The sequence below is a fragment of the Antedon bifida genome, chromosome 6, assembly GCF_963402885.1.
Source record: "Antedon bifida chromosome 6, ecAntBifi1.1, whole genome shotgun sequence".
NCBI lineage: Eukaryota > Metazoa > Echinodermata > Crinoidea > Comatulida > Antedonidae > Antedon > Antedon bifida.
In genome coordinates this window covers 24,127,905-24,142,092 of record NC_136231.1, presented here as the reverse complement: position 1 = coordinate 24,142,092, position 14,188 = coordinate 24,127,905, and the positions used below count along the sequence as shown (strand labels likewise).

General features: G+C 32.7%; 2 protein-coding genes across 2 annotated transcripts; both read left to right on the top strand.

Moving 5' to 3' along the window:
• The first annotated feature begins 169 nt into the window (after positions 1-169).
• LOC144844560 (uncharacterized) lies at positions 170-4,815 on the top strand. Its single transcript, XM_078701527.1, has 5 exons — positions 170-265; positions 1,543-1,628; positions 2,087-2,428; positions 2,723-3,070; positions 3,646-4,815. The coding sequence occupies exons 1-5, from the start codon at positions 204-206 to the stop codon at positions 4,443-4,445; spliced, it is 1,638 nt and encodes a 545-aa protein (XP_078557653.1). The 5' UTR covers positions 170-203; the 3' UTR covers positions 4,446-4,815.
• Positions 4,816-5,807: 992 nt separating this feature from the next.
• Positions 5,808-12,994, top strand: LOC144844562 (uncharacterized). Its single transcript, XM_078701529.1, has 5 exons — positions 5,808-6,062; positions 9,130-9,224; positions 9,453-9,812; positions 11,235-11,474; positions 11,752-12,994. The coding sequence occupies exons 1-5, from the start codon at positions 5,908-5,910 to the stop codon at positions 12,414-12,416; spliced, it is 1,515 nt and encodes a 504-aa protein (XP_078557655.1). The 5' UTR covers positions 5,808-5,907; the 3' UTR covers positions 12,417-12,994.
• Positions 12,995-14,188: the final 1,194 nt, after the last annotated feature.

The window sequence follows — 14,188 nt, the reverse complement described above, 5'->3', positions numbered from 1 at the left end:
AACATTACAAATTAATTTAATACATAAAAAAGTAGATTTATTATAATATATTCAAGACATTTTATTTCTAATACTAAAAGTGCAAGTAATACGTAGAAAATACAATGTTTATTTAGGCCTACTCAAAAGGTTATTACACAACATTTCCGGGTTCAAGGTGTGTTTAAGTGATCTACTTGGACGAAATAAAGTAGGCCTGCAAAATGAAGGTGTTCATGTTAGTCCTAGCTTGTCAGTTTCTTATCGTTTGGGCACAGTGTCCTCCGTAAGTCAGTCTATACTTATTTCTTTTAGTATGTACATTTTATAACGAGACTGCAGAATTTCTATATCGCTAGATGTCACATCATACTATAAGGCTTACGAAAAAGTGTTAACATTTAATATGCTTTTTTAATGACGAGAAATACAATTGAAGTACAAATAACTACTACTATAACCATCAGAAACGATACCAATATTGCTGTATCGCACAACGTGATTTAATCAGTATTAGGATAGAACACAGGAATAACATTAGATGTCTTAAACTTACCCCGGCAAAATGGCACAAAAGCGTACGTAACCTGGTGGAACTTTAAAATAAACCTACCATAAAGTTTCCTGGTTAATCTTATTTGAATCAGCGATAAAACTAAATGATTATTTTACTTCAATATGCTGTCAACTACCGCCATTAGACTTAAAAGCTGTACCAGCCTTCTTACCGGCTGAAAGCCCAACCTACCCCACCCCACCCCCTTCCATCAAACAATATTAGGCAAACTAAATGCCAGTAAGTCATGACATCATGACGACTCCCCTATAAAATAAATTAAAGAATTTATGGATAAAATCTCTCTAATACTAGCTGACCTCGTAGCTGATGTATTTAACGCTTTGCTGTCTGAGAGAGTTTTCCACGAGATCTCAGAATTAGGGACTGCTATACCTATCACTAAAGTTAGCAATGCATCATCACTGCTGGACCTGCGTCCTATAGCCTATCACTGCTGCCAATTTTTGCCAGAGTTTTTAAATCGTTTATTGTGGCATGGATTTCAGAGGACTCAGAGGATTGAATGAACTGCTAGATAAAAAAACAAGGCTCCTCATCAGTACAAATTACCTTATTGATTTAATCAATACGGTTGTTAGTAACATGGAAACGGGTGGTATTTAAAAAATATATCTACCATTGATTTCGCTAAAGCGTTTGATCGAGTAAATGTATTCATTTAGGTGTAAAGTCATCTCTTATTTCCATCATCTGCAGCTTCCTTACACCAATTCAATAGCTGCACCTCACCATATAAAGAAATCACATGTGGTGTCTCACAAGGAACCACACTGCGGTCAATATTATTCCTCATCTTAATCAATTGTATCATCACGGGAAGCTGCAGGGGATAGAAATATGTGTATGACCTTACACTTGAGAACCTGTTAAATATAGGAAACTATCTATCAATGCAATCTTTTTTATATAAAAAAAATCGTCGTCATCATCGCCATCGTCGTACACGTGGTCATGATTATTATTATTTCTATTGTGTTTTATAGTGATTTTGATTGTTCAGGTGATGATTGCTACCTGATATACTCTGAAAATGGGGATTGGAAATACAAAGAGCCAGATGGAGACACATGTATGTAAAAAAGCAATACTGTTAGCTTAACGGTATTACTTTTTTTTTAATTCAAAGAAGGTATACAAACTAGTCACACAAAATGGAAATAAAATTCAATTGCAATAGAAATTAAGAAACTATAAAATGTTAAAATCTTTTAAATTTCAAACGATTTCTAGATTTTCAATCGTTGTATCTTGATTGCAACAGTGCATCGCCTTTCGTATAACAATTGAATAGGGAAGTCACCTTTTAGCATTACCACCCAATTTACCAACATAATAAGGGTAAATACTTACTCATAGTGATAACGCCAAAAATACAGTTATTAATAAAATAGGCATATCTTGCTTTTTCATCCTACTTATTTTCAACAATACTCAAATTAGTATTAGGCCTACATACAACCTTATTATAGCTACCAACATTAGTATTAGGAGTTGAAAAAGAAAATGATTTGTTTATGTTAAATTTAGACGACAGCAATTCCAGGTGCTATATATTTATAAGAAGTACAAATAGAAACGAATCGTGTATTGATACCCAACATGAATGTGAACAAGTTGGCGGCAACATCACTGCTATAAATAGCCAACAAGAGTACAATCAACTGACCAAGGTTCTCTATGATCTTAATGATCCGTCAGTCACCTTCAATGTGTATGTCGATGGTCCTCCAAGACAGAACGTAGATGTTGGATGTGCGCAAATCGAAGTATACGAACCACGGCAGGGGCGTAAGCAAGACGATAGACGCATTAAAAACAAGGGTTGCTTCACAAAAGATGAGGTAGACACCATCGTTTGCGAGTTTTCTGGTAGGACTGTTTTCGATTTGCATTCTGTTGAATTTCAATGTCATAAAAAATGATCTTTAACTTGAATAATAATATTATTATATTACAATTTTTTAGTATAATTGTAATCGTTGAAACTGCGATTTTCCATATCTTACTGGGATTCACTATCAACCTAATTTTATTAGCAAGCTTGGAGCGAAATATGATTGACTAGCACTACTAATATCAAACCGTAGTCATGGCTGTGATTTTGAAAATGATGGTATAAAACTATATGTAGTTTGTTTTGTTTTTATATCTTAATGAATGCAGTTGTCGATCTTGGGATATGTCTTGTTTCAACAACTGATACGCAGTTGACATCGGTGAAGTCTACTACTACTACTACTACTACTCCATCAGACCTTTTATCGACATCAGGAGTGTCATCACCAGCATTATACAGTTCTACATCTACCCTCAATCCAATTGGCTTAACAAGACAAACTACTGTAGATCGTTCGGCAGTCACGTATCCAAATGGAGATAACCAAAATCTTGATACCGATCCTGACTTGCTTGTTACTGTCGGAATTCCTGTATTCGTGTTTGCTGTCGGAGTCATTGTGACGTTCACGTGTTGCATTCGATACAGAAGAAGTAAACATCAAGACATGCCAGGTATGTGAATTTTTGAAACAGACTATTACAATGAGTTCTTGTGATAGAAGAAGAATTCTAAAGCAAACTTCCGTGGAATTTCCGAGTTGAGCTAAATTCAGTACGCCAAGCTAAACGTTGGATATGATAATAAAAACCAAGTTAAAATACTACGTCTATGTCAGAAACTCTAATTTGAGGAAAACTGCTATATAGCTCTGGGTTGATTATTTTACTATAATTTATAGTGTTTAATGTACTTCTATTAATAGGTCAATGTGTTGCTGCCAGTTGGTATATTAACACAATTACTATTTGATGCAAACGAAATTGCTATGCATGAGTCCAATTTGGCTTTATTGCTTTATAATTTCAGTTTTCTTTACCTGATATTTAAAATAAGTTATAACTTTGGTAGAGCTACTTTAATCAAATGTATTACCTCTTTTATCCACTACGTATCTGTATCATGTGACCAACACGACTAGTCACCAACGTTTGATTATTTACAGTACATCAAGTACAACATATTTTCTATTATATTTGATTATATTATTAATGTACAATTTAATAAGTAATTATTTTATCCTTATCAGAAAGTGTCTCGTACTCGAATGGTGCAACCATTCACGAGCATTCTACATCTGATAATCAACATCCATGCGAAGTTGAAAATATTCTATACGACACAGGAATGCAACTACAATCAACAAGTGATGTGCAAGATACACTAAAACCAAGAGAGGAGCGAGAAATGAGACAAGATGCAGACAATTTTCAATCAGCAAAACAAAGTACAAGTAGACACAATCGTAAAGAAGAAATCGAAGATGAGTTTGAAAGTAAATATTTAAGCTTAGAATCACATTCTCTCTATACAGCACTTGACGTCACGGACATTCAACATGGACAGTCCAACAGGAGTTTTGATGGAACACCACATGAAAACACTACAGTTTTCACACAAGATGGGGGCGACGTTTACGATAGTCTAAATGTCACGGACATGCAACAAGAAGCACAGGAGGAAAACGCAGGCGACTTCCCAAATGGATTTGATGAAACACTTTACGCAAACACAGAAGGTTTAAGAGATGATAGCGACGTTTATGATACCCTGAATGACGAAAACATGAACTTAGAGCCTGGTGGTAACAATGGAAAATCTGATGGTGAATATGACTTGCCGTACTCAACTATAAACAATCATAGTGAAAAGAATAATGGTGACAAGAAAGGAGATATCGCAGTATGCGAACAAAACGAGTATGGAAAGCTGAATGCGCCAGAGAAGGTACCATCTGAGGGAATGTACGCTTACGTAGACACAGCTCTTCCATTGAATCTTGTGGAAGAAAATGCCTATGACAAGCTTCAGCGCAATCTGGAACATTAACTTTTTTGTATATATAATCGATATAATAGAATAAGTAGTAGTAGTATTGAGAAATAATATTATTATATTCCTTGATCATACCATGCCTTAAATATGTTCTCCTAAATAAAATATGATATAGTCTTTGAACCATCATACTTGGTAATAGGCCTAATTAGGATATTTATCATGCTGCTTTTTTCCAACCCTCATGTAGGCTATACGATATTCATTGTTTTACAAACAAAATGCATTGTTAGTAAAAGGTTGGTAGTGTTTTAGTAAAATTCTAATACAATTTAGTTCACAACAAGTCACTCTGAAATGAGTAAGCCTTTTTGTAAATACACCTTATGCTTTATGATGATTTTATTCCTTACTATTTAAAATAACTACTAAATAATGTATTAATACATTTTATTTGTAACAAGTATTAATCGAAAAATAAAATAATACAACTTGCACTAGCTGTACACCACATTTTCTTTAAGAATCAGTAAAATCTTGACCCAGCTTTGGCTATTTGGATTTTATTTCTTTATTAATTTATGTTTTTATTTTTGCCGGTTCTTTCAATGCACACCCGATTCTATACCGCTGTCGACACTAAAACTATTCTAACTTAAAGATGTATTGTCCCTTGAAACACAAAAAAATGAAGGTCAGAATATTCTAAATTTAAATTGGCCATATCAAAGTAATGTTAAAGTTATTCACTTTAAGTCGAAAATTCGAGCCAAAAACAACAATTTTACGTAATTAACAGCTAAATTAACTTGATTACATTTCTTCTGGAAAATCATCGCGAGCGAAAGTAAACAAAGATTTTAAACCATGATTATACATTATGCATGATGCTAATTAGGATTGTTTACAACTCGTCACGGTTGAGAAGGTGTTCTCACACAGATCGCGAGGAAGTTTTATGATTATGCATACAGAGTAGCCAAATAAGCGCGTTGCATTATGAGATATGTTTTGATCGAAAACTTTGACTGGAAGTCAAAGTTATTTTTTGAACCAAAAAACGTCTGTATTTCAGTTAAATTATTTTTTTTTTCGACTAATTTTTGGTGAAAGTTAATAACTATTATGATACTTCAAAATGACCCACTTTTTTTCAAAATCTTTCATTTTTTATTTTTTTTGAATTTGACAAAGGGACAATACATCTTTAATATAAACGAGTTTAGCTGTTTACAATTTTCAAGAACTATTTTTGTGTACACTTATAAAATGGTAACGACCGAAGTATTCGTTTAAGGTCTAAACAGGGATAAACAAATGGAGGAATACGAAAACGTTAAAATTATCTTAGACAATAACAATGTTATTGATTTTTGTTTAGTTTATACAGTATGATGCAAGGTGATCGTGTCGGATTTAAAAAAAAATACTATAAAGTGAAACTTAAAACCATTTAACCCGGATATACAGAGAGGCCCTATATCAATATAAAACAGTTTCAAGCTTTCAGGTTTGTATGATAATTTCCGTGTCGTTTATATTTCACATATATGACTCGGCAAGATTCGTGAAAGCTGCAATTATGCACAGGGCTACACAATGGCTGAAATATGCCTCAGTTATAGTAATATGCCTGTTAAATAAAACGGCAGGCACTGTACAATGTCCCGAGTAAGTATTGTCACTTGCTTATTTTGTTATTGTAATCTTAAATTGATAAGATCTACATAATCAGAGTATAATATAACTGGATGTATTAAATGTTATTCACAATGATTTATATTGTTACGAAGTGTAAAGGTATGGAAACATAAAATCGCAGTTAGACACATTATGGCTGTTGTACAATAATAATATTCCATATTTCAATGAATGAATAACTGGATAACTAGAATGCAATAGTTAATTTGCTCACTTCATTATTAATAATGTGTTAAAGATGTATTGTCCCCCTGAAAAATAATTCTTAACAAAATTGTTGTTGAATATGATATTTTAATGTAACATAATACTAATCCACTTTGACCATCAAAAATTGGACCGAAAAAAAATGTTACTGGAAAACATATTCAAAGTCTGATTTTATTAATCTTCATTTTTCATGTTTTTGGGGGACAATACATCTTTAGATAAACCTCCTCTTGATTCTTAGTTAACATGTATGCCTATCCTATGATAATTAAATTAAATTTTTTATAGTATTTTGTTTTTGCTAAAATGTATATTTTATTGGTATATAGAAAAATTGTACGTATTATTACCAACCAGGAAGTTAGGAAATGTTTACGTACATTGCAATGTTTATATTTTTTTAATCTTTTGTGGTTCACCACCACCTTTATTCATTCAATTTTTCATTACATAATTTATAAACATTTTCTACATTTTTTTTAGTATTTTCTGTTTTTCCTCATTGATATCATAATTTTAACCTTTAGTATCATACCATTATATTAAAGTATTTACTTCTTAACATTCCTCTATTTACAATAACCAATTGTACAATAATTAAAATACTTAACTACAAACATCAAATGCATTGTTTGGTGTACTACTATTAACCTGCACACCCACATAGTGTACACACATGTAAACATACAAATTCATTTATATATATACATTTTCAAACAATTTAACAAATATGAATTACCGTATTTATTTATTTATAATATTATAAACACTTTTAAGTGAAATGTAATTTATTACAAAAATTGAATTCTTGTCTCCATTTTAGTTCATAGACTACAATATTAATTAATGGAGCAGTTTTTTAATTGTTTTATTTATAAGTATCTTTTACATGTAGACATACACATTCATCATATACATAATGTTCACCTTTATTATATATATTATTTAAAAAATATTATTTGCCTTAAATATTTATATACAATATAAATACTTTAAGCATAGTGGAACTTATACGATAAAACATTGCATTCATGTCTCCATTTTAGTTCATAAACTACCATATTAATTAATGGAGCAGCTTTTTGTTTTAGCATTTTAAGTATTTTTATTTTGTATAGTGTATGTACAGATGCAACAAATACAATTCAACCCAGGATTGTTATGTCCTAGGAAAACATCTGAGCATTGAAGCGTTTCACATCTAAGAACACGCTTAATGTGACTCCATAGAACTTTTAGATTTGTGAAATACCAGAACATATGTACTTCATTTTCTACTTCACCATTATTACAAAACTCACATTTATCAGAATCTGAAATATTCCATATATATATATATATATATATATAAATGTAATTATTCTAATAATTTATAATTAAATGCTTTGAATTTACTTTCTTTAACGTTCACAATTTTTCTTTTCCATACATTTTCCCAGTCTATTGTATAGTTGTTCAGTATATTTTCCCACCTATTCTGTGAAATTGGTGGTACAAATTTATGTTCTATTAAACAGTTATATACAGCCTTTGACTCATTTGGTACATACTTATCATTTTGAATTTCAACCTCTATATTTTGGTTATTTGAAAATACACATGTCCATTCATTTGGAAAAGCTTCAGCTACAAATGTGTACTCTGATATCCAATTACATGTTTTCTTGAGTTTTACAAATATTTCCTTTGCAGTGTACATTTGACCTTTATTTAATGTTTATGTTAATAATACCAATGAGATAAATTAAACACACATTTAACAAATTGAAAGAATTATAGAATAGATGAATTATTCCTTTTAGAAAATCTTTGATTTTGGTATGTGCAAGACAATGCAAACTTACTTGGAATAAGCCATCAATACAAAAAAAACTGTGAAAACAGCGTTCGTCATTAAACTGTTTTGTACGCTCAGGAATTGCATAGACTCTAATGTTAACATGTAGGCCTAAGTATGTTGTTTTCTTTATGCCGTCTGCCACTGACAACATTGTTAATATTACGTTTGTGTGCAGGAAATGTAGGCAATAATTATATTGAATTAAAAAACTAGGCTTCCTAAATGGGTTTGAATATAGGAATAGAGATTTTTCTTTAACCCTCTCATAAGAGGTTAGAGAATAATAGACATAATAAATAAGATGGGAAAATCATCCGGTCAGCAAGTGTTCCAGTACGGTTACTAGTGTAATCTAAATGTTAGCTTATAAGGCAAACTATTCATAATAATATACGTTAAATGCAAACTTAAACGCCCTGTTTTTTGTTTGTACTTGTCATTTCCTTTAAAAGCATTTTTCTCAAAACACTGATTGTAACTACAAAAACTTTCGACAGTGTGATATCTCTGAAAGTAAACAATATTTTAAATCTTGAATTATGTAGTATTGTTTCAGTATTTGTGAAAATTCCAACTTATGTCTGATTTCGCTTGAGTGTGCCACAAATAATAACAATTATAGTCCTAATGTTTAATGTAAGTGGTGGATGTGTAAACAAGGCGGATGCTGCATAATTAAACGGGTGATTGAGAATATTGAGAATAATCACTCGGCCAAATACGATGAAAAAAATATAATTTTGTGAAAAGGATAGACATTGTAATATGAGATTAATAATCAATATTTCAGAATGCTGGTTGCTGTGAGTTTATGAATGTTTACATAAACAATGCAATGGTGCATTAATGAAACACTGTTCTTACAAACCATCACTTAATGAAGACTAGGTGAAAGGCGATTATATCACTTCCATGTCATGGCAGTGGTCATTCAAGACTAAGATAGAACGTTAATCTATCTCTAATTTAATGTTATTGTCTTTTTAGTGGTTTTTATTGTTCAGGTCCAAATTGTCACATGATTTACATTGAAAATGAAAAATGGATATACAAAGATACAGCTGGAATACAAACAAACAAAGGTATAGAATATTGTCTCAACAACATTATTATTATTATTGAAATATGTGTATTTAAAAATAAGATAGATGGCGGAATAACGGGGTGAAAGACCGGTTGCGAAAAACCGGATGGCAAAAGACGACTGTGTCAATTATTATGCCGGGTGGCAAATGGACTGGGAGAAAAGGTCCAGACCCCGTAACGACGTATTCACGTTATGTCTTTAAAATATCATATTTTTTTGGCAGATAAACACAAAGTATACATCGATCCTAATTGCTATATGATTATGCAAGTGACTGATGAACAAATATCTTGTAATGATGCTCAAAGTGAATGTGAAATGGTTGGTGGCAACATAAAGGTCATAAATAGTGTTGAGGAATACAATCAATTAACATACATCGTGTTAGGTTTTCTTGACCCAGGGTCTAGTAGTAGATATAATGTTCATGTAGAATCAGACCTACCCCAGAAGAACATCACAAGGGGATGCGCAATAGTCGATGTGTATGATGGAGAAGGGACAGAGCATAATAGGATAAACAGTGAAAACATGGACTGCTCAACAACTGATATGGTAAAGAGCATTGTCTGTGAATCTACTGGTGAGTATGACGACGTTTTTTATAAAGATAGCCAATTTATAGTGTACACGTCTAAATTACAACCAGTTATGTCTTATTTCTGCAACTGTAAAAAACATTTGTATGAATGATTGTGATATCGCAACGCTCCATTCTTGGACCTCTCTTATGCTCCTTATATATTAATGATCTTCCCTCTTTCTAATCTAGATAGTAACATACACACTGACATGTATGCCGATGACACTATTATATATCTTAGTAACACATCTTTACCCCTCATCGAGCAAAAACTAAATATGACTCTTACTTACCTTTCTTTGTGGCTCAATGCTAACAAACTTTCACTTAATGTCCAAAAAACTAAATCTATGTTAATTGGTTCCTCACACAAACTAAAAACAACTACTAATAGCATAAATCTCAACATTGAAAATACTCCTATCAGCTCAGTCACATCTTACAAACACCTTGGAATTATAATTGATAACACTCTCACATGGAAATCGCACACTTCTGCTTTATGTAAAAAACTAAACTCAACTAACTTCCTTCTTGCTCGCACCTCTAAATTTGTCAACCAGTCGACATGTCTTCTCCTCTATAATGCTTTATTTCTTTCCCGCTTTGATTACTGCTGCTCAGTCTGGGGTTCTAACTCTAATACTAACCTCTCTAGTAAACTACAAAAAATCCAAAACAGAGCCCTACGCATTATTCTCAAACTTAATCCTATGTCACACCTCTCTGATGATCACTTTAGACTAGCCCATACCATTCCTCTTCAGAAAAGACTCCACTACCAACTTGGTTGTCTTACTTTCAAAACCCTAAGTCTTCTTGCTCCTCAAGGCTTATGACATCTCCTCACTAAAATTACGGCCAATGGGAGAATGACCACTCGTCAAATCTCAAAAGGAAACTCTCTTTCAGTTACAAGGCCCCTCATTTCTACAATGATCTTCCTCTATCTATCCGCAATTCCTTATCCTTTTCCTCTTTCAAAACTAGACTTATGACTTTTCTCAAAACTATGTAATCCTTTTCCAGATTTTAATTGTAAAATAGTAGATCTAAATTTTTATTTATATATATATATTTTATATTTTGCTTAATTTAACATTTCAGTTATTTGCTATTTTTCAAATTTTCTTATTCAGATTTTTAGTCTTATGTAATTAATTTTATTGTTTTGGGTTTTCTTTTACTTTTCTGTCCTTGTTGTTTTTTGTATATTGTATCTGTTCCGAGGGTCCCAAATGATCAGCAAATGCTGGATGGATCACCCTCATTAAATATGGTTAAAATAAATAAATAAAATAAAAATAAATATAATATTGATAACGGAGATAAAAGAGCATTCATATTTTAATATATTAAAATACCACAAGAAAATGTAATACTAAAGATAATAATCATTAAAATGTTACCAAATGTCTATAGATACAACTGAAATATGTAGGCCTACAGTGACGTCAGAACCGATCCCCGGATCATCATCAATGTCTCCACCTGCATATGAACATAAATCCGGCGATGATGCAGATTCAGTTGTTGCTATTTGTGTGACGTTGGTTGTTATAATCATGATTGTAGGCCTGCTCATTGCTTTCTTTCTCATTCGACGGAAAAAGAAAAAGCAACGAATGACTTCAGGTAGTAAACTACCTGTACATGGAACAGGTGCGTAAAGCTAGCCAAATCTATTTTGATGTGACATTTCGGAGGCATTAACAATTTCATTTTAACATACCGGATTGGTTTCCCAGTCGTATTTCATATGGGGTTATAATTATATAATGCAAGTTTATTTTATTGATTTAATTTGTTTCGAATTCTTTTACAAACTTTGTTATTCAAAAAAGGTCAATTATCCTGTATATCATTGTTTTCTTTGAATAATTTTTCATTTACTCAATTTGAAACGGTTAGTTGCCTATTATTCATTTTATTATAACAGGTTCTTCACATTCTAATGACGTATATGTTCCGGCACACTCCGACGATTACGCTGAGATAGCGGCACCTGCAGAGACACTGAGTGATCCTGTTCGATACACAGAAACAGCAAACGCTCAACAACATTGCAAGTACGCAGTCATGTCACCGTCCTCATCAGCAGCAAAACCAAACAACGTGGCGGTAGGTTTGTATGCCTTACCAAATAAAAAGAAACGTATTGACCAAGATTTCAGTGACACCTACGATACGCTAAATGCCTCGGATATGACGCCTGATACCAAAACAGATATTGGTGACGTATCGTATGCAAATACAGAAGGACTTTCGAATGGTGATGAACTCTACAACTGTATAAATGCTTCTGAAGTGAAATCGGATAAGGAGGGGCATATCCAAGACGTACCATATGAAAACACAACAGGAACTTATGCCAATTCTACCAACATGCAGTCGCCAACAGGTACACATAGTGACGAAACACATCATGATGGTGACGTTTACAGTACAGCCACTGAAGAATCTCAGAAAAACGAATATGGAAAGTTGAAGACAGATACTCCATCGCAAACAGACAACATGTACACTTACGTGGACATGCCGATAAATAGCACAATGTCGTCACCAGAAGATTCTACCTATGACCGCCTTCAACGTAACAAATAATAAGCTTCTTAACGAGTTACTTATTCGGAAGAAGAAGAAATTAAAGAAAATATCTTTAATTGTTAAAAAACATCAATATTATAGGCCGCTCATTTTATTATTAATCAGATTGATGATGTATATGCTTTATGCTATTGTTTTTGTCTTTCGTAATTTTAAGTATAATGCTTTTTAGAAAATAATATATAAGCTAAATTATAATTAATCAATTAAACTAACGTTATAGTGATTTAAAAACATTCTTAGAAATGAACTACAAAACATTCTTAAAACAAGAATAGTTATGTCCGTTTCAATCTCAGAAATCGTGTTTCTGTATATATACTCCGTATTACTATGAATAAAGTGTGGCGATGACATATGTCCTTTTAAACATGAAAGCAATTGTTGTATAAAACAATTAAAGCAGGATAGTTTGCATTGTATGTGTCGATATATTATGTGTGTAGCTATAGATAGCATTTTACTACAAATAGATAAAGGTCCGTAAAGCTTGATTCCGTGTAGTCAAATCTCTATTACAAAATATCTTCGTATGCTATAACAATTTAATCTCAAGCCATCGTAAATGTTTTCGCCCTACTTTGCGTGAATCGTGAATCTTGGTTGGGGGGAAGTTGCATCCTGAATTTCCCACCCTCTTATATCTTGTTACAGAAACAAGGCCATGTACATAGCTGCAGTCTCGTGCTCAAGTTAGTGTTTACCGACCGACCGACCAACCAACCGACCGACCGACCGACCAACCAACCGACCGACATAGTGAACTGTAGAGCCGCGTTGCACGCGACTAAAAATCCATAAAAAAACGTTTTTCGAAGTTTACTTGAGGCCAAACATTTACACGGCTTGGTTGAATTGTTTAACTACTGTTTGTAAAATACTCTTCAGTAGTTAAAACCAATGCCGCATCATCAGCAAATAATCTGATGCACATTTCGCGTGTTTGATTTGAGTCTCACAATCTTGTTCGTATAGAATCGTGCGGAATCGTCAATTGACTGTGTTTTAGTACCGTTACTTAACTGTAGTTTCTACTTATAACGAGGGCGCCGTCGTAGTGAATGTTTAATAACTAGTATTATAAATAAAGATGTTGAATATATTATAAGAAGTGGATACAAGTACGTTCCAACATATTTATATCAACGGCGTATCCAGATCCAGATAGTAACTACCAAATATATGACAAAATCCTGAACTAACCACCAGAAAAATAGCCAATAAATAGCCTTCTCTCCTTCCCGGGCTGAAATGAACTTAATTCCCGGAAATATCAATATAGCCTAATAATAAACATATCATTTGAAAGCTTTGAGTTGGTGGTATAAGTAGTAATTTCCGTGTTGTTCCATACACCTATCGAACGGGAAAGCTAAAAACTATGCATAGGGTTATACAATGGCTAAAATGTGTTTCAGTAGTAATATGCATGTTAAAATGGAATATGACAGAGGCTGAACCATGTCCTAAGTAAGTAAAGTATTCATTGTTCCTTACAGTATAAGGCCTATGTAATGATAATATCTAACTATCGTATTGTTTTATATCGCATACAGTGATGTATTCAAATAGAACGGCGGAATTTACTATGTTATTTTTCACCAGTGGTAGATCTATCAGTAAGCATATGTGTATTCATTATATTGTATGTTGTATTCACAGCACGGATGGTATAAAAACAAGCGATGAACATTATATTTGTTATTCTAGTGTTATTCCACCCAATACATACGCTCTTACTCTCCTACATAATCTGATTTATTAACTTC